This window comes from Calonectris borealis, chromosome 6, assembly GCF_964195595.1.
Source record: "Calonectris borealis chromosome 6, bCalBor7.hap1.2, whole genome shotgun sequence".
Lineage (NCBI taxonomy): Eukaryota > Metazoa > Chordata > Aves > Procellariiformes > Procellariidae > Calonectris > Calonectris borealis.
This window is the reverse complement of record NC_134317.1, coordinates 39,625,035-39,645,327: the sequence shown is the minus strand read 5'-3', so window position 1 is coordinate 39,645,327 and position 20,293 is coordinate 39,625,035. Positions and strand designations below refer to the sequence as shown.

Here is a 20,293-nt window from a genome sequence, read left to right as displayed (position 1 = left end):
AGCATTAGGATATCTAAGCTTATACCTGAGTTCAGGATACCTGAACAGGAAAGCGTTCAGCCTTGCATATAAAAGATGGGAGCTTTGAATTTTGCCTAACCTTGGCATGAGTTGCAGAGGATCAGGCTGGCTGATCCCGTCTGGCATGAGGATTTGTGAGTCTGCGTGGAAGCCAACAGGCGTCTTTGCAGTGATTCCAACAGAGCTTGGAGCAAGCTCCAAGTGGGCAGGTGTCCATTTTCAGTAAGAATCACATCAAAACTAGCAGTGACTGGCAAAGTGACAGCGTCATCCAGGAGTGGACAGAACCTGAGCTGCCTGCTGCACTCCCAGTACATTTTCTTTCAAGCTGGACCAGACAGAAAACACACCATCCTGCAAAACATGTTATTGCTCTGCCTTTCTCGTTCAAATTTGAATTTAAAAAAAAAAAAAACAAAACACACCCAAATTAATATAACAGACCACTAGATGATAGACTAGATAGTCAGGTTGCTATGTTCTAGTAAATTAGAAACGCTTTGGTTTATTTTCATCTTTTTGTTTTACGAGGATTAACATGGCAGTTTCTCCAGCAAATAAAAAGGGGTTGCAAAACTGATGGAAGCCATGGGGCTGGGATGGAAGCCATGGGACTGGAAAGGACCCTCTAGCTCTTGTCAAAATATTTGCCATAATTTGTCATTTCGGTCAGATAAACCAAACAAACAAAGGACCAAGGATTCTGGGTTGGGGGGTGGCAATTCACAATTATCAACAACAAAACTTTGTCCTTTTCTCCCCCCCCCCCTTTTTTTTTTTTTTTTCAATTTTGGAGTGAAGATTTGCTGGTGAGAGTGTGTGTATGTAATTTCAGCGTCATGCTGAATTAGGGCCCTTCCAGGTGGACTTGCTGTATGGCTGTAAACAAGACATACCCTAAAAATAGAAAACGTGGTTTTAGTGAAAAAACTGGCAGGAAGGACTTGGTCAGATGCAGTTTTGGAACTGCTTTTAATTTTTTTCAACTCAATTCCAAGTTAAACATCCCTTTAAATTAATTAGAGCAATCACAGTATCCCTAGAATATCAGTGGAGAAATTGAAGCCATGAGTATAATTTTAAGATTTCCTAAATTCTGAAAGGAGGCTAAAAAAGCCAGCTTAAGGAAGTTTTTGCGTACGATGAAAAACAAATTCCTAACCAAACTAGCTAAGCTGAAATGTCTGAAAGCAAAGAGCTATCATGAAAGTGCTGGAAAGCTTCTGATTATAATGGAATCAGTGTCCCAGGGTATAATGCAGGTCTACATTTAATATTGAGCTACTGAACCGTACTTCTCAACCTAGCTCAACTCACTGGGTTCTCATCAAAGTCCTGTAATGACACTGTGCTCTGTTTAGATGCCAAGCAAGTCTTGAAATAGCCCCAGAGCTTTTTCAGCAGCTTCAGCTGAGTAGAAACGTTTGACTTTAGGAGGACAGCTAGTGCCTAGAGTTTGTGGCATATAAATCCTTCCTTATGTATACTGCCACACTTGTTAATAATCTTATGAACTTTTATAAACCTAATTAAAAGGCTCTTGCACGCTTACATATGAAATCATGGCAACAGCGCTGAACCAGCAAAGCAAAAGCCTGTCCTTTGTGCTGCAAATCCATCTTGCCTTTCTTTATTAATGATACATACACAACACATTTAATTCAATGCCTGCTATTGTTTGCCTGTTTGTTTTTACTACGATATTGACAGGAGTCCCCATCATGTTAGTTGTAGTCTGAGCATGTTACTCTAAGCAGAATTTTTCTTTCTGTGTATTGTTTAAGGTATTGACTTTGCCAAAGGGAAGAAAAAAGTGCATGCATCCACTTAAGCACATAAGTAGTTATATCAATTTCTGTCCATTAAATATACATACACACATAAATATATGCGTATACAGTGGTTGCAGGCTGACGCAGCATGGATTTAGGTGACATATGAAAACCGTATTCAAGAGACCGTTTCCAACATGGAAGTCCTGTTTCTTGGAGCAGCTCTGGGCAGGACCATCCCTCAGCCAGTGCAAAGTCCTGCTGAGGGCTGGTGGGGCTCTATGCGAGTGTTGAAACGACACTTTCAGAGGCATTTGCAGATTTCTAGGCCGTTTATTTAAATCGCTTAGAATGAACTGTTTTCTAAAAAAGCATACTTTTAAATCTTTTTTTCTTTCTAAAAACGTTTTGTTAACCTTTTGGACTTTGAAAAACTGTTTCTCGTTACTGGGGTTTGGGGTGTTTTTTCCCTTTACAACCCAGGCAATCAGTTCCTGAGTATAAGCAGGAGGGTTATTGAGTAGTTCATCTAAAGCAAACAAAGATTTCAGTCAACCCAAAGATGCAGCAATCATTTTGCTGAAGGTTTTGATACCGGTTTTGATCAAAGTTTGGGATATATAGCACGTATGGTTCCAGCACTTCCAAATGAAACTTGAAGTTGAATCTTTGCAAATGTTCAGTGAGTGATTTCATTTAGAAGTGCAAAAGTGGGTGTTGATACGTATGTGCTTTGTCTTTCTTTATTCTTCCAAACCTGCCCCCCATTTCTGCCATCTGTTCCTGTTTGATAGTGAGCTCTTCCAGAGGTGTCTCTCTTACCCCATGTTGTGTCCCTTCAGTCTCACCCTGGAATACCCTGTACAACAGAGAGTAACTTGCAGCCAGACAATCTTATCTGAACTGTGGCGTTGCCCCAGTGGATTCTGCTCATGTCCTGCAGAGGCCTTTGACCTGCTCTCTGATTTGAGTTGTGCGAAGTCACTCTTTCGTGCATCTTCAATACTTACTGTGAATTTCTGCTCAAGTTTAATAAAACTGAAAAGAATGTCTACCTCTTTATTTTCTAGTTTTCCAACCAGTATCTCTAATAAACTCAGTTAAAGTGAAACATAAATTGGTTAAAATCAATAAGTTGACACAGAATTTGTTTTCTAAAGTTGCTTTTTTTTTTTTTTCTTGGGTACCAGTATCTCATATTAAAGCATCCACTGTATGAAAAATTCAGAACAATTAAAAATGGACCATCTCTAATGTTTGTTTAATTTTTGTCTTTCAGTCTATCCGAGAAGTTACAGGCTATGTTTTGGTGGCTTTGAATCAGTTTGAATACCTGCCATTGGAGAACCTACGCATCGTTCGTGGGACCAAACTCTATGAAGAGCGATATGCTTTGGCGATATTTCTTAACTACAGAAAGGATGGTAACTTTGGACTCAGGGAACTTGGCTTGAAGAACTTGACGGGTAAGTGAAACTTGCAAATATCACGGATTAGTTGCAAGAAAAAAAATGAGCTTGTTGAATATTTGCCCCAGTGCCCTCAGACACTTGCATTCTGCAAATCACAGAGGTACCGCGAGAGGCTGGCAGTTGTACATTGTTTGAGAGGCTCGTTGGTACTTCATTTCATTCCTTTTTTTGGTTCACAACTGTACTTTTCTCAGTACTGATCAAAGGCTGTGTATGGAATTCATGCCAAGAGCATATTCAAAACAAAAATAGTTGTTGAAAGAGTAGATGAACTTTTTTCTTAGTTTCGAGAACACGAGCATGTTGGTTTCCTTATGATCCTTGGTTATTGCATGTATGTTGCTTCAGGTGTTACATATTTTCTGCCAAGCTAGCTTAGCTTTAGCATCCCCTCTGCCTCTGCTCTTGCTGCTGGCTGTGTCACCATTGCTGCTGCACTGGAAGAGCTGGGGGAGAGGAAGGGGATGGGAGGGGGAGACTGTATCTTTGGTGTATTTAATTTTAGGAGTCCCTTTTCTGAGCAAAAATAGTGTATTATATATAGTGAGAAAAGTGCTTATTTTCTTGAGACAAAAATGTAAGCCAAGTCCATGGTTTTATGTTCATCTGTAAATTCAGGGCTGGATCACAATGTGGGGTCGATCAACATTTCATTTCTCCCAGTTGAGGATCTACAGTCAGTGGTTTGGGAGATTAAAAATTGGCTAAATATCACTGGACTGTAACTTAATAAAGTGCAGGCAGCGGCAAGCTCTTTTTAGGGAGTTCACTGGAAGTATTTTATTTATACCTGGTTCCTCATCAGCTGTGTTATTTCTACCCTAAGCTTTGGTGATTGTGAAATGGCGTTATTTATGCTAGTGGCTAAATGCTGACTGAAAATCACTGACCTGAGCTGGATGTGGAGTTTGAACCTGAGAACAGAGAGGTGGGAGCCTTCTGAACTATATTTAGGCACCCTTCACACTCTGCTTTTTTTGTGTCACAGTATTGAGAGTGGCACACAAGTGCTTACAATTCCCTGTACCTCGAGCCTCGCCATGCCATACAGCTAAGCTTTCAAAAGCAGGAGGGAAAAGGAGGCTTGAAATATTTTACAAAATAAAACAGGTTTGGCTGACTCATTCTGATCAGGCTCTTTCTTCTGGTCATATTTTTAACAATTTTCTTTCCTGAGGCCATAATGCTGATATCAGAGTGCTTCCCAAGGTCTCTAAATCCCTGCCATGCCCTACTCTTCTATCACTGTCATAATCCAATTTCCTCCTCTTCTGTTCCCACATTTCTTCCTATCTTTCTGATTTAGGGTGTTCATTGTGACTGTCTATGCCTTCACGTAATACAGAGCCACAGCATCAGGTAATAATAGCATTACCTGTTTCTTCATATACTTTTTCTTGTCTGTGGGTCTCAAAATGCTTTGTAAAAGATGTTAGGCTGGGTGAAACTGAGACAGAGAGGTGAGGTGAGGCCAAGGCCAGAGGAGAACTGGAACCCTTTCCTCTTGAGTCTGAGGCTGCTGTTCTGCCAGGAAGCAAGGGTTGTATTTTCAGTGCTTGTTTAGCCATGGCTTTGCTGCTCAGTAAGGTAAAAAGAACTTACCTTGTAGGCTCCAGCTCAAGATTTTCTTCGTGAACGAGCTGCCCTGTGCCAATAGGCAGTTCGTCTGACTCTGGAGATTCTCACTGGGAGCTGCTTTTATGTGATAGGCATAGCACCAAAACTGCCCCGCAAATAGCTTGACTTTCTTTTCAAGTGTCGTAAGAAAACCTGCCTTAACTCAGCCTCTGAATCTTTCCCAACATGAGATCATAACAGCCACTTCATCTGATTTAGGTGTTTACAAAGCCCTCTGATGGGATTATTTGGCTCAAAATATATCGTTGTCTCTTGGAGGAAAAGTGCCCTAATAACACTAGCTTGTCTCCACTGAGCGCTTAAAATAGCTTCTGGGTGCTGAATATTAGCCAACGCGTGCTTCAAAATACTCTTAATATTTTCTAGATAGCATGTGCCAGGGCCTCATGAGTCTCTGGTTAAGATGCACCTGGCTTTTTTAACCCACAACCTGCTTCTTGTTGCAAATGCTCTCCCTGGAGCATATTAATACTTAATTTATTTTCCTAACACATATTTAGCATTAGTAGCTGCATAAAAATACCTGGTGGATGTGGGAGTCAGTGATGTTGCAAGGCTGTGATAGATCAGCTGTGTCTGAACTTATCCTGTGCCTACCAACTGCTCCATATTTACATCAGAAACAACCAGTGATTTGTCATTAAATTTAAGATGAAGCAGCCCCTGTGAGCTTGCATCCTTCAAGCTTCTAGTCTGCTGCAGATTGCAAAGGATTGGCTTTGAATGGTGCATCTCTTCCACTTGAGTAAAATACAAACATAACTCTTGCCTTGTGTGTGAAGAACTGTCTTTCCAGGGCTTATGCCTTGTTCACAGAAGTTTGGGAAGTTCTGTTCTTGTTTGTGCAGTGTGTGGATGATGGGATCCTGAACGTATTTCTGCCCAGTACTGCACAATATACAAATGCAAACACTACTCCCTGTGTTAAATAAATGAGGAAGCTGCTCTCACCTGCAGATGATCCTCAGACTTAACCAGAGACAGGGTTTTAGCCTCCTGTGCAGTACTGTTGCATTATTTTCAGTGTTGTTAACAGCTGTGTTTTTATTGTCAGATATGTCTATCAGGTTTTCATATGTAAATGTAACTTTAAATGCTTAAATTTCCTCCCTTACACTATAAAAAAAATAACAGCTATGAAGGATGTTTTATCTTGCACAGAAAACATGATCCAGTCCTCACTCATGATGTCTGTCAACCCAAAAGGGAGTTTTGTTTGTGTAGCGCAGGCCAGGACCACGTCCTAAAATTCATGTGACACTTGCAAAAAATCTTACCTATAAAAATCCTTTTCTCACTTGTTATAAAAACTTAGTCGATGGGTCCACAAAAGTGTCAAAAACGAGCAGACATTGAACTAATGAAGTGGCTGCTGCCATCTCAGCTGGACTCATCTCAGCTTGCAGATTCAGCTGCCAAGTAGCCTTAAAGTAAAAAGGAAGGTTTGACATACTGAGCATATTATTCAGCCTGAGATTAGCAGAATAACCGATGCTGAGGGAGAAGGTATGTCACCTTCTTCCATTCATTGCCTGTGAGCTAGTGCAAATCATTCCTGTCTTCCCCAGGTAGCTAGGCAGTCAACCTTAACTTATCCAATGAAAGGGCATAATCATTGTTCAGACTTTGAGTACTCCAAATATAGAGAATATCTGATGGCTGCGTTTCATTACGGCATTTATCTTCATGAGTGGGGAAAGAGGGATAACTCACAAGTGCCAAAACCACTTATGAAGTATCCCATATTTTCCTCTGAGTGAGGATGAATAAGAGAGATCTACAGCAAACGATGAATCTTTGACTGAGCAGTGATAACCTCATCTCCCCTATTGGCCTTGGGGACAGAGGATTATGGCCACCTCCTTTTTATTGCCTTGATCACAAAGCCCTCAGCCTGTGTCAGCAAGACCTTTCCTTGGACCACATGCACACTGCATGAGCCACTGTTGGGTTCACGGTGTTTAGAGATGCGAACGCCTGTGTGTGATACCCGGCCTGAGTGGACTAGATGGAGGGATGCTGATTGTGGCATATTCCTTAATCGCTGCGGTTTTGTACTAGCGGGGCAAGCTGGGAAGAAAGCAATATGTAATTTGCCTCAGGCTTCCTATGCAACAGGTGGGCAAGGCATCGCATCTCTAACCTCAGAGAGGTGTTGCTAGGATACAGGGAGGAACGAGGAGTTTGTTTAAAAAATTCCCTTTGGTACCCTCTGCGTGCAGGGCTGCTGCAGGAGTTATCTGCCCTGTAGAAGAAGCTGCAGTGGCTCTGTGGCTGCCCAGGAGTGCCCCTTTGCCTATATCCTCGGAGCTGCATGGACCACAGAGGCATTTGCATCCCAGCACATCTTTGCTGACCTGCCGGTGGGTGGGAGAAAAGGGAGGAACACCTTGAGCACGGCTGTGCATCCCTTGGGAAAGGAGGGCTCTCCTGCGTGTTGGCACAGACCTCGGGAGCACGGTGCAGGACCTGGCACGGGTTCCCCTTGCTCACTTCTCCCCTGTGGAAGGAAGGGCCAAGGCTTGTGTCTGCCCCCACGCTCATAAATGCAAGTGTGCCTGCTAGCGCACGTCTGTATCCTCTCCCCCAGGACACTGTTAGACTATTTCCTGGAGAAAAAATTGCCCCATTCCAGCTACTGCTCTCCTCAGACATCATAGGTGTGATTTGACAGCCAGGAGGGTCTGGAGACCGATCTCTGCTGGCAGTGGGTATGCAGCCACCCTGTGCTGAGCACAGAGGCAGTTACTAGCGCGGATTCAGGCTGCTCCCTGCCAGTTGGCATCAGTGCCTGGGAACGCTTCCAGACACTCCTCGGCTTATGGCTGCAGACGTGGCCTCAGGGAATCCCAGATCAGGGACCTGCAGGCTGAGGAGCAACTGCCTCCAGCTAGCAGAGAATTGCTCACAGGTGGTATCAAGGCAAATAGGTATACTGTATATGGCCAGAAATAAATACTGATTTTGAGCCCCATGAGATTTGTACTCATGAGTTTATTACGTTCAGTAAGAAGGGTGAGACATTATTTTTTAAATTTCAGTAAAGCTAGAATTTTGCACAGTCTCTCTGAAGGATTTGGGGATGCTTTTGTCATGCTAAATTGTGTAACTAATGTCTGTGATTCTTTGCAACTTGTTGATCAACAATTTATGATCAGTTTTTTTTATTTCAAAGAAAAACTGTTTTCAGTTCTGTCTCTAGTATTAGAAAAGCGCAATCTTGTTTGGAATGGTTAGGACAAGGAATTAAGCAAAAAGCTCATCATAATAATGATATATTGGTAAATATTTTTAACTGGAAATTCAAAGGATCCCACAGAAAGTTGTTTGCTGGTGTCCCCCTGCCCTCCAGTATTTTCACATAAACTATGAAATGCATATAGTGGATTGCAAATGGTGTAAAACAGTTTTTTGAAAGTAATACGCAGAATGTTTGTCATGAGTCTCCAATGTCATGCAGCAAGATAACTTCACGTCGCGCAGCTTCTCCTGCAACAAAACAGGGCTTAAAATCATGGGGAGGAGAAACTAGGCCAAATCCTTAACTGGTGTAAATTGGCTTACTTGCTTTGGCTTCATAATGAACTGAAATTTAAATTGCCCTTTACTTTCTTCAGTGGATAATTTAATTCACACTTTAATTTATAAGTTAACTAGTGCCTAACTCCCACTTAAGCCCTTTTAAGGATGCTGTGTTCAGGGTGCTCTGTCAGGATTAATACCAGCTAATGATAGCTGACTCAAGGCATGTCTACACCGCGCAGCAGAGCTCTGTACAGGGATCCCTGAGCTAGCATCGAGCCTAGCTAGCTTTAGAAAGAGTGTTAACCACGCCACTTGGGTCCTGTGCTTGGGCTAAATGACCCGGCAAGGTGGACACAGCAGATCGCTGCTGTCTAACTGTGGTCTCTGCAAACAGAAGCAAGTTGTCCTGGGCTTTCACGGTGTTAATTATATATGGCTGCTGGGTAAAGAAGGGTAGTGGACTGGGAGGAGGGACTGGGGTCTAGCGTAGATAGAGGAAATCCTTCCTAGCCCTGTGGTAACCTGTGCCTCTGCTGCTTTCTGTTGTGAATCACCACTTCTACAACAGAGCCAATAATGCTTGCCTACTTTAATTAGACTAATTTTGAGAGTTTTGTAGGAAAATGCTACTCAGAGAGCATCTGGTGTGATGTGGAATTCAACTTTTAACACTGACAAATGTTACTTTCAATGTCATTATAAAATACATCCAGGTATGGTGCCGTTGTCACCTGATAATGCCATGTAAAATAATAATGCGATTCATTCTCTTTTTCTTGGCAGTTTCTCCTTTTCACCTCTCTGCAGTTCTCTCTATCTGTGCATTTTTCAATTATGAAGTAAGAAATTCTCCATGTTCTGGTGGTGTGAAACATCCTTTAGCTTTTCAGAAGTATGGGCAATCAAGATAAATCCAGTAATACTGAAGCCTTCTAGTTACAGAGTAGCTTTGCCTGACTTCAGTGACTCAAGAGCTTTAGCAGCACAGGGATTTCTCTGACCACATGCTTTAGAGGGAGTTAAACATCTGAACAGAGTAATCCCTCCATTTCAATCACACGGGTCAGGAATGGGTGGCATTTCAAAATATCCAACTTTGGCAGACAGGTCTGTGTTGAGCTAACTATAACTTAAGTAAAATGCAATAAGCATTACAGTTGGGAAGAAATCGTATGGTTTATAGCGACAGCACTGCTGAAAAAATATATCCCAGCTCCCCACCTGCTTGGAAAGGAAAGAAAGAGCTGGGTTGTACTCCACAGCCCAGGCCAAGTTCTGGTCTTGACTAGGTATTTTAGAAATTAAAATCCTCACTACTCCAGTAGTATATCTTCTTCAGTTCAGATGAATGAAACAAGCGTTAATTTCAGTGGGTTTTTTTTCTTTTTCTTTTTTTTTTCCCCTCTTTCTCTCTACAGTCTTGTGAATTCATTGATTTTCTTATTTCCTTCTGACAGGCTACAGCTGACAAGGAATTTTGTGCTTTTGTAAAATAATTAAAGTCTTGTGTTACATGGGGAACATAACCTGTCAGCACTCCCTAGCAAAAGGCAGGTTACCGAACAAGATAGTTCAGTTGCCACGGGGTGGTGGGCTCTCTGCGCCCGCAACAGGGATGTGAGCTGGGAGCCACTGGTGGGGCAGAGGGACCAGCCTCCCGCAGCGTGGGGCTGCTGACGTCTAGGGCTCAAAATGGCATGAAACTCTGGGGATCAGGTGTCAAGTTTAGTGCCTTTACTTAAAGCTCAGCAAAGGCATTTCAGTGGCTTTGCAGTATATGTCTGCAAAGCAGTATACGTCTACAAGGCAGCCTAGGCTTACAGACCTGAATTTAAACCCAAATCCAAGAGTGAGCTCCCTTTTCTAGCTTTTCTTTGCCAACCTATAGGAATAAGGATTTGGGGTTTAGGACACCATTCATTGCAAACACAGAAGTCCCACTGAGTTCAAAGAAGGTTGGATCCAGACCCCTAGGTTTACATGGTGGAAATAATTGGTGTTCCTAGGATATTTTCATGCCTGTTCATTTTCATTTTTGCTGCTGGGGGAAATTCCCTAGAAACTCTATATGGAGGGACTGGAGAGGCAATAAACCAAAAACTGTTTTATTTACTACATCTAGGTCCAGGGAAGCCCTTGCAGGGCTCCTCCCAGACACTCGGCACAGGGGCGAGACTGTCACATACCTGCAGGCTGACAGAGGCAAGTGCTCCCACCTTCCGCTTGGCCAACTCCATCCCAGGCTGCTTGTTCCTTGCCTGCACAGAAACCTGTTTCTTGCAGCGTTGCAAGTTTTGGCCTGACCAGCACTGGGACTAGTCTCGTCAAAACCAACATGGGGTAGTTTTAACTTGAGTGGGTCTGCAGCAGCCTCTGGATACGCAGCAGTGCAGCGCCAGGAGCGAGGAGCAGTTCATTAAAAGTTTATCTGAAACTGAGTTTGATCACACAAGCTTTGTATGTTGGGATGCGAAAGGGAAATGCTGCTGTTATAAGGATGCGTTGTATGTTAGTCTATGAAAGAAGTTCCAACAGATTGAACCCATCTGCAATGCTACGCTGACAGGTCCTGCCTGCGATTGCCTGGGTGAGGAAAACTCTTGTTAGCTCACCCACATGAGCACTGCTTCTGAATTTGCACACAGGGAACAGCAGTTCCTGATGGGGAGCAAGGAGTTTACCGTCAGGAGCTTTCTTTATGTGACTGAGGGAAGTAAGAGGGATCAACCATTACAGTTGTCTCCAGAGACCCTTTCTAGCCTGCCTCGTTTGCTACCCACGCCCTGCCCCAAGGGAGTGGACGTGCTGACAGGAATGCATTCGAGGGCAGCAGTTCTGGGCAGCTGGACGCGCTGTGATTGTGAGTGTGCTTTGTAAACATTGAAACACGCAGCCACCTGCCCTGCATCTCTGCAAAGCCACTGAGGCAAAGGCAGAGATGGGCAGGAGAAGAGGAACATAAAAATAGAAGTGCAGACCTGTAGAAGAAGCAAAGTCACCGTGTGAACAGAGGCAAGGAAGCGGGAAACACCCAAGTACGTGCCCCACAATTTAATGGCGGAGCAGAAGCACTCACCTGAACTGTAACTGCATTACAGATGAAGGAGCAGACAGGCTGCACAGGAGCGTGTCTGATACAGAACTGCTGGAGTTCTCTGGGACTTGAGACTCCCCAGTCAGTCCCACCTAGTTTCGCAAGAGCCGCTTTCCATATAAAATGAACTTTGATTGGTCTGAAGTGACAGCGTCAGGTAATCGGAGCGGGAGGCAGGTAATGCATGTGGACGCAGAGCTGTCCGTGGGCTGTAGGAGCCTTTTGTGCATCGCTAGGAATGTGCCTTGCAGGCATGGAGTGGGGGAACAAAGGTATCAGATGAGGAGAACACGCTGGAGGCCTTTTTCTTTGATGTTTGGAAATCGCTCAAGGGGCTGTCTTCTCTGAAACCCCTTTGCCTTGCCTTTTTTTCTTCTTTTTTTCCCCTTGGTGAAACTTTCATAGATGTACTTTCATTTCTTCAAGGCTTAGAAGTGAGAGCGCATCCATCCGTCCAATCATCATACAAACGTCGTGCTTACGCTGGAGTTCCCCCGGGAGCTGGCTGCTTCTTCTGCCCGTCAGAAATAGCATAGCCACATGTTTTGGCTTTGAAACCGTGGGTACTCTTGACGTGGGGGCACAGAAGGAAGGGCAGAATCAAAGACATGCTGTCTACCATGCTGGAGAGAGGAGACTATAGAGTTGTTTTTTGGGGTTTTTGGTGTTGTTGTTTTCTAACTGGTCAGCTGGGCATGCATTCGGATTGATGCTAAAGGCTGTGAAAACTTTGGGAGCTGGTTCCGTCACAGTGTAGGGGCTGTAGAGTCAGTCAGCTTCGAAAATGGCTCTGGGACACGGGTACCCGAGGGCAGGGTGCAGAGGCTGTGTTTACGTGGAGAGGTTCAAGATGCTCTTGCCAAGACTATTGCACAGGGTGAAAGAAGCTCATCTGCTCCGATCTCCTATATGTAGACTTCAGTTAGAGCTAGTAGCAGATTTTTTGAGAACTTTTTTAAAATTGAAAAGTGTCTGACAGGGAAGCTTTCCGTGAGAAAGGAGTAATTTAAAAAAACAAGGGAAAAAGTGCTGAAATTGTCAGGCACCATCTTTCATTTAAAAATAAAAATATATGGCTTATGATATTTAACAGCTTTTTATGCTTTCTTCTATAAATTAACTCACATTTTCAACCAAACAAATCAAAATAATTTGTGTTGTTTGAACAATAATAATTGAATCTGGTTTAGACTGAATTTTCTTTTCCATCAGATTTCAGCTCACTGAAGTATCTGGTCTTGGCTGGGTTACCTGGTCTAAGAAATGAAAGGCTTTAAAAAACCTTAAAAAGGGTTGAAAAGTTGTTTTCTGCTCATATTTCATCCCAGTATCAGTCATAAGATACTTCCTTTGTTGTAAGAGTGTGTCCAATGGAAAATAGATCTGCAGAACAAGTTGTAAATAAATGAGCTCAGCTGCTGGTTGTGGTGCAGGTCCGTTAACATGGTTTGACATGAGCTACCTGCTTCCTGGCAGGGTAAATTGTCTTTTTTCGGGAGCTGCTTGCTGCCATATTTGAACTTAACCCAATATACTAGCTTCAGACTACTGTGGATGTCCCTAAAGCAGGCAGCAATCACTTCTGAGGTCACGCTGGATGCATAGCCCTAGCTTCTGTGCACCTCTGCTAATTTTTATGTGATATGACGCACTCCAGGCTCCCAGTTTGTCTCTGTCTGGTTCTGGAGTGGAGAATTAAATGCAGAAGCACATGGTGTCTTGGAGTGGTGCCCTCGGTTTACTGTTCTTATAATTTCTTTTACAAAAGCATGCTTGTTCCTTTTTTTTAAGCCAAAGCAACATCAAATAAGTGCACCTGAAGTAGTGGCAAGCTTTGCGGCGAGCTTTAGGTCATGACTGAGTTAATTCCGTGGCTTGAGGGGTCGGTCCAGATCCTACTGAAATTACTCTTCACTAGTTTTGTATGAGAATCAAAGTGGATGTGTAGCCCAGGAGATGGGTTTCTCATCTCTGGTGGAGTTAACTGAGTTTCATTTCCATGCAATAGTAATGATTATCTTCCCCTAATACTTGAACTCTTTACGAGCCTCAGCCAGTTAAAGATCCATTATCCTGAGCACAGTGTTGCAAACACTATTAAAAAATGTAATGCAGAAGAGGGGCAAACATGAATAAATAATAAAAAAGTTGTAAAGCAGAAGAGGGTAAGCAAATACAGGGAGGGTAAAGACAAAGCTCCCTGTCCCATATGTGGTCAATGGGGAAGCTGAGGTGAATGTGTCCTAGGCTGTGTAAGAAAAGGCTGTGGAGAAAACCTACGGGGGCTGATAAAAGATCTTTCCTCCTGTTGAATCGATAGTTACAAGCTATGTTCTGAGAGAGTTGGACATGGACCGCCATTGGCAGGACATCCAAAGTCTGGCATATCCATAGCGTTGGTGCTCTCTGCCAGCCTCACTGGCACCCAACAGGAACTGCATTTTGTTCTGAGATGGTGATGCTACGCTTCCTAGTTTTTATTTATTGTTTTTTCCCTGAGAAGGAAGCACACTGCTGGCTCTATTTACAGACCAAAGCACTGTTTATTTATTTCTTTAAGAGGAGACGTATGCTACTCTTCAGTTAAATGTCAAAGCCCCGCTATCGAGAGTTGCCCCCGGCTGGTGTTTGCTCACAGTAACACGCAGGTGCAGCCAGCTAGCTTGGAATAGTGGTGACAGCTCGGGCTGTCTGAGCTCCCCCCTCGGACACTGTGTCGGGGAAGCGGCAAAGGCGGTCAAAGGTGGAAGGGATTATTGTTCTGAAATGCTCCAAGTACAAGATGAACTGGGCGGATCAGGACTCGAGTCTCCTTTGGTTTTTTTTTCTTTGCCTACGCAGGGTGTGTAGGAGTTCTGAAATGATGCTGTTGTGACTGCACGGCAGTGGTTTTCTTCGCCTCTGCTGAGTTAACTATTACTTGTGGTAGCTGTGCTTCTGGAGGTCACACTTAAGTGCTGATACAGGCCAGTTCCAGGTGTGCGCTGCGGTGCTGCTGTCAGGTGAAAGTGACAGTTGTGAAACGCTTCAGCAACGGCTGGACTCGGAGGCTCTTCTGCTTTAGAGAGTGCTGATCTTTAAGTGAGACTTGATGTCTTAAAAGGAGGCACTGAGCTAAAATATGCATAGGGTAAGGTTGCAAGGGCAGCATCCTCCTCTGTGTGTGTCAGAAGAAGAGCTGAGAGGGATATTTTAACACAGGCTGTGACTGCGTAACAGCTTAATCCCATGGGCTGTACAGTTAGCCCTGCGCGAGCTCGGTAAATCTCACTACAGCCCCCATTTCATCCAGGAGCAAGACTTCTAGATGTTCGGAGCTGAGTGGTTTTGATTTAATATTCAGAAGCATTCAGTTTCCCAAATAAAGATAATAGTTTTGCTAGTTGAGAGATTTATTAATATCTTAACATGGCCTTAGTTTTAGCCTTTTATTCCTCCCTTTCTAAAAAAATTTCTTACCACAAACCAGCCTTGAAGTTTGGAAAAGTAATCAAAGCTCTGCTGAGCAAATTTGACTATACTGATGGGCTGAATGAGCTGTGACCTCTGCTGACCTCATTCTGCTCCATTTCCCCTTCAGGCTGGTAGCAGTGGCTGGAAGTAAACATTAATCTGTTAATTTAGCCTCTGGTATAAATAGAAAAAACATATAATTGCAATCACTGTTTTGTCAGTGGACCTATCCAACCCTACTGCTTCGCTTCCGAGGAAGAAGTGGCAGTGCTGCCTGTGTGCTTCTCTGCTCAGGGGACTTTCCATCCCACAGTATTTGGGTGGGGGGCAGATTATTGCTTGCTGGTCGCAGCAGGAGAGCCAAATGGGGCACCTGCTTCCTGGGTATATATCCTCCAACATCCCTGTTTAATAACTCTTCTTCTTTCTTGCATCCTTCTCTGGAGACGGCTGCTCTCCATCTTATTTTTCTTTGGTGTTTCTGGGCAGAGAGAAAGCTTGTCTGTATGGAGACAGGTTGTGACAGGTTACCTTACTGTGCCTAGGAAAGAAACTATGGGACATGGAAATCATATCCTGTCACTGAGGAAAGGAGGGCTGGAAGGGACTACCTTCAGTCTGGTTGAGTTCGGATAAGCATTGTGGCACGTATAATCCTTTTACAACTTTCTCAAGGGCCAGACATGGATTTATGGAGGGGAGGAGGAAGCTGGGCAAATGGAGTTGCAGCTGCCTTCCCGCTTTCCACTGGGATGGCGAGTTTGCGTGCCACGTGGCCCCCTGACAGCTGCGTGGCTGCAGAGGCAGTTCTGGTCAGCGTTGTGTCTCCTGGCTTACAACCAGGTAGAGGGGCTGTTTGCCTATGCCTTACAGGGCCATTTCAAAACTCTTTTGTGCCTGTGCCTGGTATCCAAGTCGAGTCTGAGGTCTTTCCATGAGCAGCATGAGAAAGCTGCCTTGCTGCTTCTGACGCGGCAGAGGTGTAGCCTCGAAGACGGAAGCTGTGCTGTTTGCAGCATCTCAGAGGTCACTGAAGGAGGTGCTGGTGCTCTCTTGGCATCAGCATGTGACTGGTGTTCACGTGCTTTGGCATTGCATGGTGGTGGTTTCACTGACCCAGTAATAGGAGATTAATGATACGAGGTTCTGACGGACAGTTTCACATCCATCTTCTGTGGGATCTGATGCAGAGGCTCGGGGTAGCCTGCTCGGAGATACAAGGGTTGCTTTCCTCTGTGCTTGCTTATCTGGGTAACTAGTGTCATGATCTAGGGTTTAAGGATAGCCAACAAAGAAACCTTACTTGGGTTTAACTAAAATTGCTCCTTAACATGACTTGTTAAATTGAAACAAGCCCCACATGAATGTCCTTTTAAATCCATTTACAAGTGCCTTGTATTGATTTAGCCTCCTTCAGTAACTCAGATGAGCTAAATGGTGTCTGTGCACTACGTTAAGTCCATTCACTTGGGATTTCATACCTGCTGAACTGACTCGACTTCAAAACTGATTTTAGTTAAACCAATGCAAGCCTTCTGTGAAGAATAGGCCTTTCTTATTTGTTGCTACTGGTTTGACCAAGAGCAACATGACAACTTAGGGGAAAAGGTGTCTTTTGCCCTGCTGACTGTAATGCTGGGGTGCCCTACTAACCTTGTCCCTAATTTTGACTTTGAAGTGATACTAGCATTGCCTAAATACCTTAGTAGCAGCCTTCTTTCTGCAAGGCAGCTGTTTGAAAAACATGGTTTTTTTAATCCCTTTACTCCCAGGTGCACTGTTACCTAGTATCTGGAGAAAGGAAGAAGAACAAAAGGCTTACAGACCTACTTCTCTACCCTCCTGCCTAATGCCCCCCCAAGCCAAACAAGAACAGTTAAGAGCCCTTAAGCAACGGGACATTATTTCCCTTTTCAGACAGCATCTTTCAGCTTTGGCTGAGCTTGGTGTCTCTTTCTGCTATATACCAGAGTTCCTTCAACCGTAAAGCTGACAGGCTCTTTCTATCTCGGCCACCAAGAGCTAATCTTAAGTGCCCAAACTAACACTTGTGACCAAATCTTTGCTCCACTGACAGTGTGGAAAGGAACTGAAACCTAACCCATCTGCTTCCTGAGCTGGTCACTGGGCCTGCAGCGAGGGCCATGGTTTCCCTTTAATCCTTCGTGAAGATAGGATGTGGAGATGATTGCAGGTTACCACAGGTTCATGAGTCACTTGTTCATAAATTATCACTCAACGGTTGAGCTGTGATACCTGGTGATGTGTATGCTCTTTGCACCCTAAATGGATTACAGGAATCTTTTGCCTTGTTTTTACATAGGTTTACGGGACCTATTACCAAGGTTTAGATGGTGGGACTGTGTTAAACGGCAACAGCACAATCTCCTGAAACTACTCTCAATAAACATTGAACTTTCTCTTACCTGTTGAAAAAAATGTTTCTGCGTAGGCATTTCTAAATTAGGGGCCGTGTTCATGTTTTAAGTAATGAGTTTGCAAGTAAATGTAAACTTTTGTAAATGTTAATGTATAGACCTGAGATACTTTTTTTTAGAATACAAGGGTCATCAGTTTACTTGAGGACTCATCTGTGTAAGCAGCACATCCCAGTCATGGCTCAGAAACTCAGAGGAGAAGAGTGAGAAAAATAGCCCCTGCCCTAAATAGCTCAGTGTGGTTAAGACAGGAGGCCACCAGCAGACCCAGAGAGGTGGGTGAAGCAAAAATAGGGAGACAGAGCAGCTTCTTATGGGGAGCATCGATTCTGCACATCCATAGCTACTAAGGCAGCCAAGTTTCACTTCTATTTGAAGGCAAAGAAGGTTTAAGGGGAAGGATTTGAAAGAGGTCAATGAGATAACTTGCTGGACGTCCACATCTTTGAGCTACAACATAGAAGAAAGAATAAAAGTTGTTTGAAATTGTATCTTGTGTTTGATGAAAGGTGGCATAATGGGCTTATTGAAGGTGGGAGAAGACATAAATAGCGTATAATGTAATAGCTCTGGAAGATCCTGAAAGTGAATAAAATTTGCTTTTATTTGATGTGATGAGGAGGCATGAAATGGGGGGAGAAGAAAAAGGCATATTTAGAGTGGTGAGCTGGAGAAGTAGTCACACAGTGGAATTTGGAAGGAAACGGAGAAGGGCGAAATCGCTTCTTAAAGGAGAGATGCTGTTGTCAAGACATGAGCAGAGCCTGGACAGGAGCTCTAGATTCAGTGATAGACAAAAAAGGCCGTGTTAGAAAGAGAGAACAGAGGTGGTGTCAACTGTGTCACACAGATTGAGACTCTGGAGAAGGGGTAGGTGAAAGGAGAAGGGACTCCAGATCGCTGGGGCAGTCGGCAGGACCGGCTGCAGTGGCTGGGGCTGAAAGAGCAAGGGCAGAGGGAGAGGAGGCGCAGCATTTTTTTCTCTGCCACAAACATTTGTGGAGTATCTAGCCCGGCACTTAGAAATGTATTGTCTAGCTCTAATCTGCGATCGCCGTTTCCAGGTGTATTTCTACATGCTAAGTACCTTGCAGAAGGTTTTGTCAGGAACTGCGGATGCTGAGCGATTGGGGAGGATTGTCCAGCCTCACCTGCTATCAGAGTCCGTGCTTTCTTATGTCAACAAACTGTCATGCTCACAGATGTCACCAGGAAACAAATGGGCTTTTGTCGCACAGACCCATTTCTGATGAGAGACACGTATCCCAGAAGGGGAGTTTCATGCACAAGGAAGCTGCAGCAGTTGAAGTTTATATTGTGTTTTTCTTGCTATCACGCTTGTTGTATTATCTAAAGGGATCTGTGAGTGAGGTGGTAAAACAGGGCTTTTTTAATTATACATCACCCAGCAAACTGATAAGGCAGACAAAGCAGGCAACCAAAGAACACAGGCATGAGCCAATTCAAAATAATAATGTAGCAAGAACAATAGGGGAGTAATTCACAGCTCCCTAAGAAATTTTTGCAGTTCAGAGGGGGTGAGATAGCAAGCAGTTATTGACTGTTTTCCTTTTATGTTTTCCACCTGTCTGCCATATGATTGGGAAGTATATCACCTGAATCCTTGTGAGAGCTTTTTGGACTATTGTCTTAAAAGCCTCACTCTATAAGAAACGTTCCTAATGGAAACTGAGATGCAGGTATGAAATGCATACAGGGAATGGAAGGAGAGTGACAACTGATTTAAATATAATTTAAATCCTTTATCACTTTTGTTACATGTAGATGTACAGGGACAGCTCTGGCATTTCCCTGGCCGCTTTGGGCTGCTCTGGCACCGCAGAGTGGGGTGAACTGTCAGCTGCCCAGCACAAGGGAGTTAGTTCCCTTTGGGGTCAGGCGTTTTTCGCCAATGCCAAGGCGGGGAGGGAGAAGGAAGGTTGGTGCAAGCGGGCAGCGTGGTCTCAGCACAACGGCCGAGTGTTAATCCAGCACCGTGTCCAAGTTTACAAGGGTGTGTGGTTGACAAAGGTATTTGTTCACACACGAAACGTCTAGCACACACAACACAGGTGCTGCCTCACAAAGCACCAGGCCAGACGAAAGGTAAGAGTGGCAACTTTAATGTGTGAAGAATTAGTAATTCTGTGGCCTGACGCTGCAAGGTGGATGTATGCTCTGCCTTGTCTGCACAAGTGCTGAAGTGCAGGTCTGCATTGAGGAAGCCAGGGATTTAAACCCCAGCTAGCTGCCTGGCTCAGCTGCTCTTGGCAGTGGAGCAAGGGAACCCAGCATAGGCCACGAAGGCTTCCCCAGATACTAAGTAAACATTTGGGCTGCAGGCCAAAAACGATCTCCATGCTACCCAAGTCACACTGTTCACAGTACGAGATCTAAGTGGTCTGAAGCCAGCCCAGAACATCTACTTGAGATATTGTGATTGCAATGCAGACGTAAACTTTAAAGTAGAAAAGACATTCTGAAATTCTAATCTGCTTCAAAGTTCTGTAGCAGTTCACATTTGATCTGCAGTCCAAACTGGGGAAGAAAAGAAAACTCTCACAAGCTTGTCTGTTGTTCTTTCAGCCTCAAGGTGAATGAAGAACTAGAGGAATCAACCCACAGTTAAATTTCTTCACCTTTGATTTTAGCATGTTTCTTAAGAAAGGAACATTTACGGGCTGGAGAGATTTAGTAGAGGTATTCATTGCAAATACACTAAGGCCTGGGATGTGTTTTGAAATACTGAGTAGAGTAAGAATCCTGGCTGGGTTGTGTGTGTGTGAAGGCACACATTGCTTGCTGGTTTTGTAACAGACCAAAGAGGATGGACTGCAACACAAAAAGCTATCACAGTCTAGGGTAGGAGTAAGCTGTACT

General features: G+C 44.0%; 1 protein-coding gene across 1 annotated transcript in view; it reads left to right on the top strand.

The window, feature by feature from the left end:
* Window positions 1-20,293, top strand: part of ERBB4 (erb-b2 receptor tyrosine kinase 4) — a 395,664-nt gene that overhangs the window by 93,284 nt on the left and 282,087 nt on the right. The window contains exon 4 of the mRNA XM_075153901.1: window positions 3,073-3,259. Within this exon, the coding sequence (XP_075010002.1) occupies window positions 3,073-3,259 (187 nt within the window). The remainder of the gene's footprint in view (window positions 1-3,072; window positions 3,260-20,293) is intronic.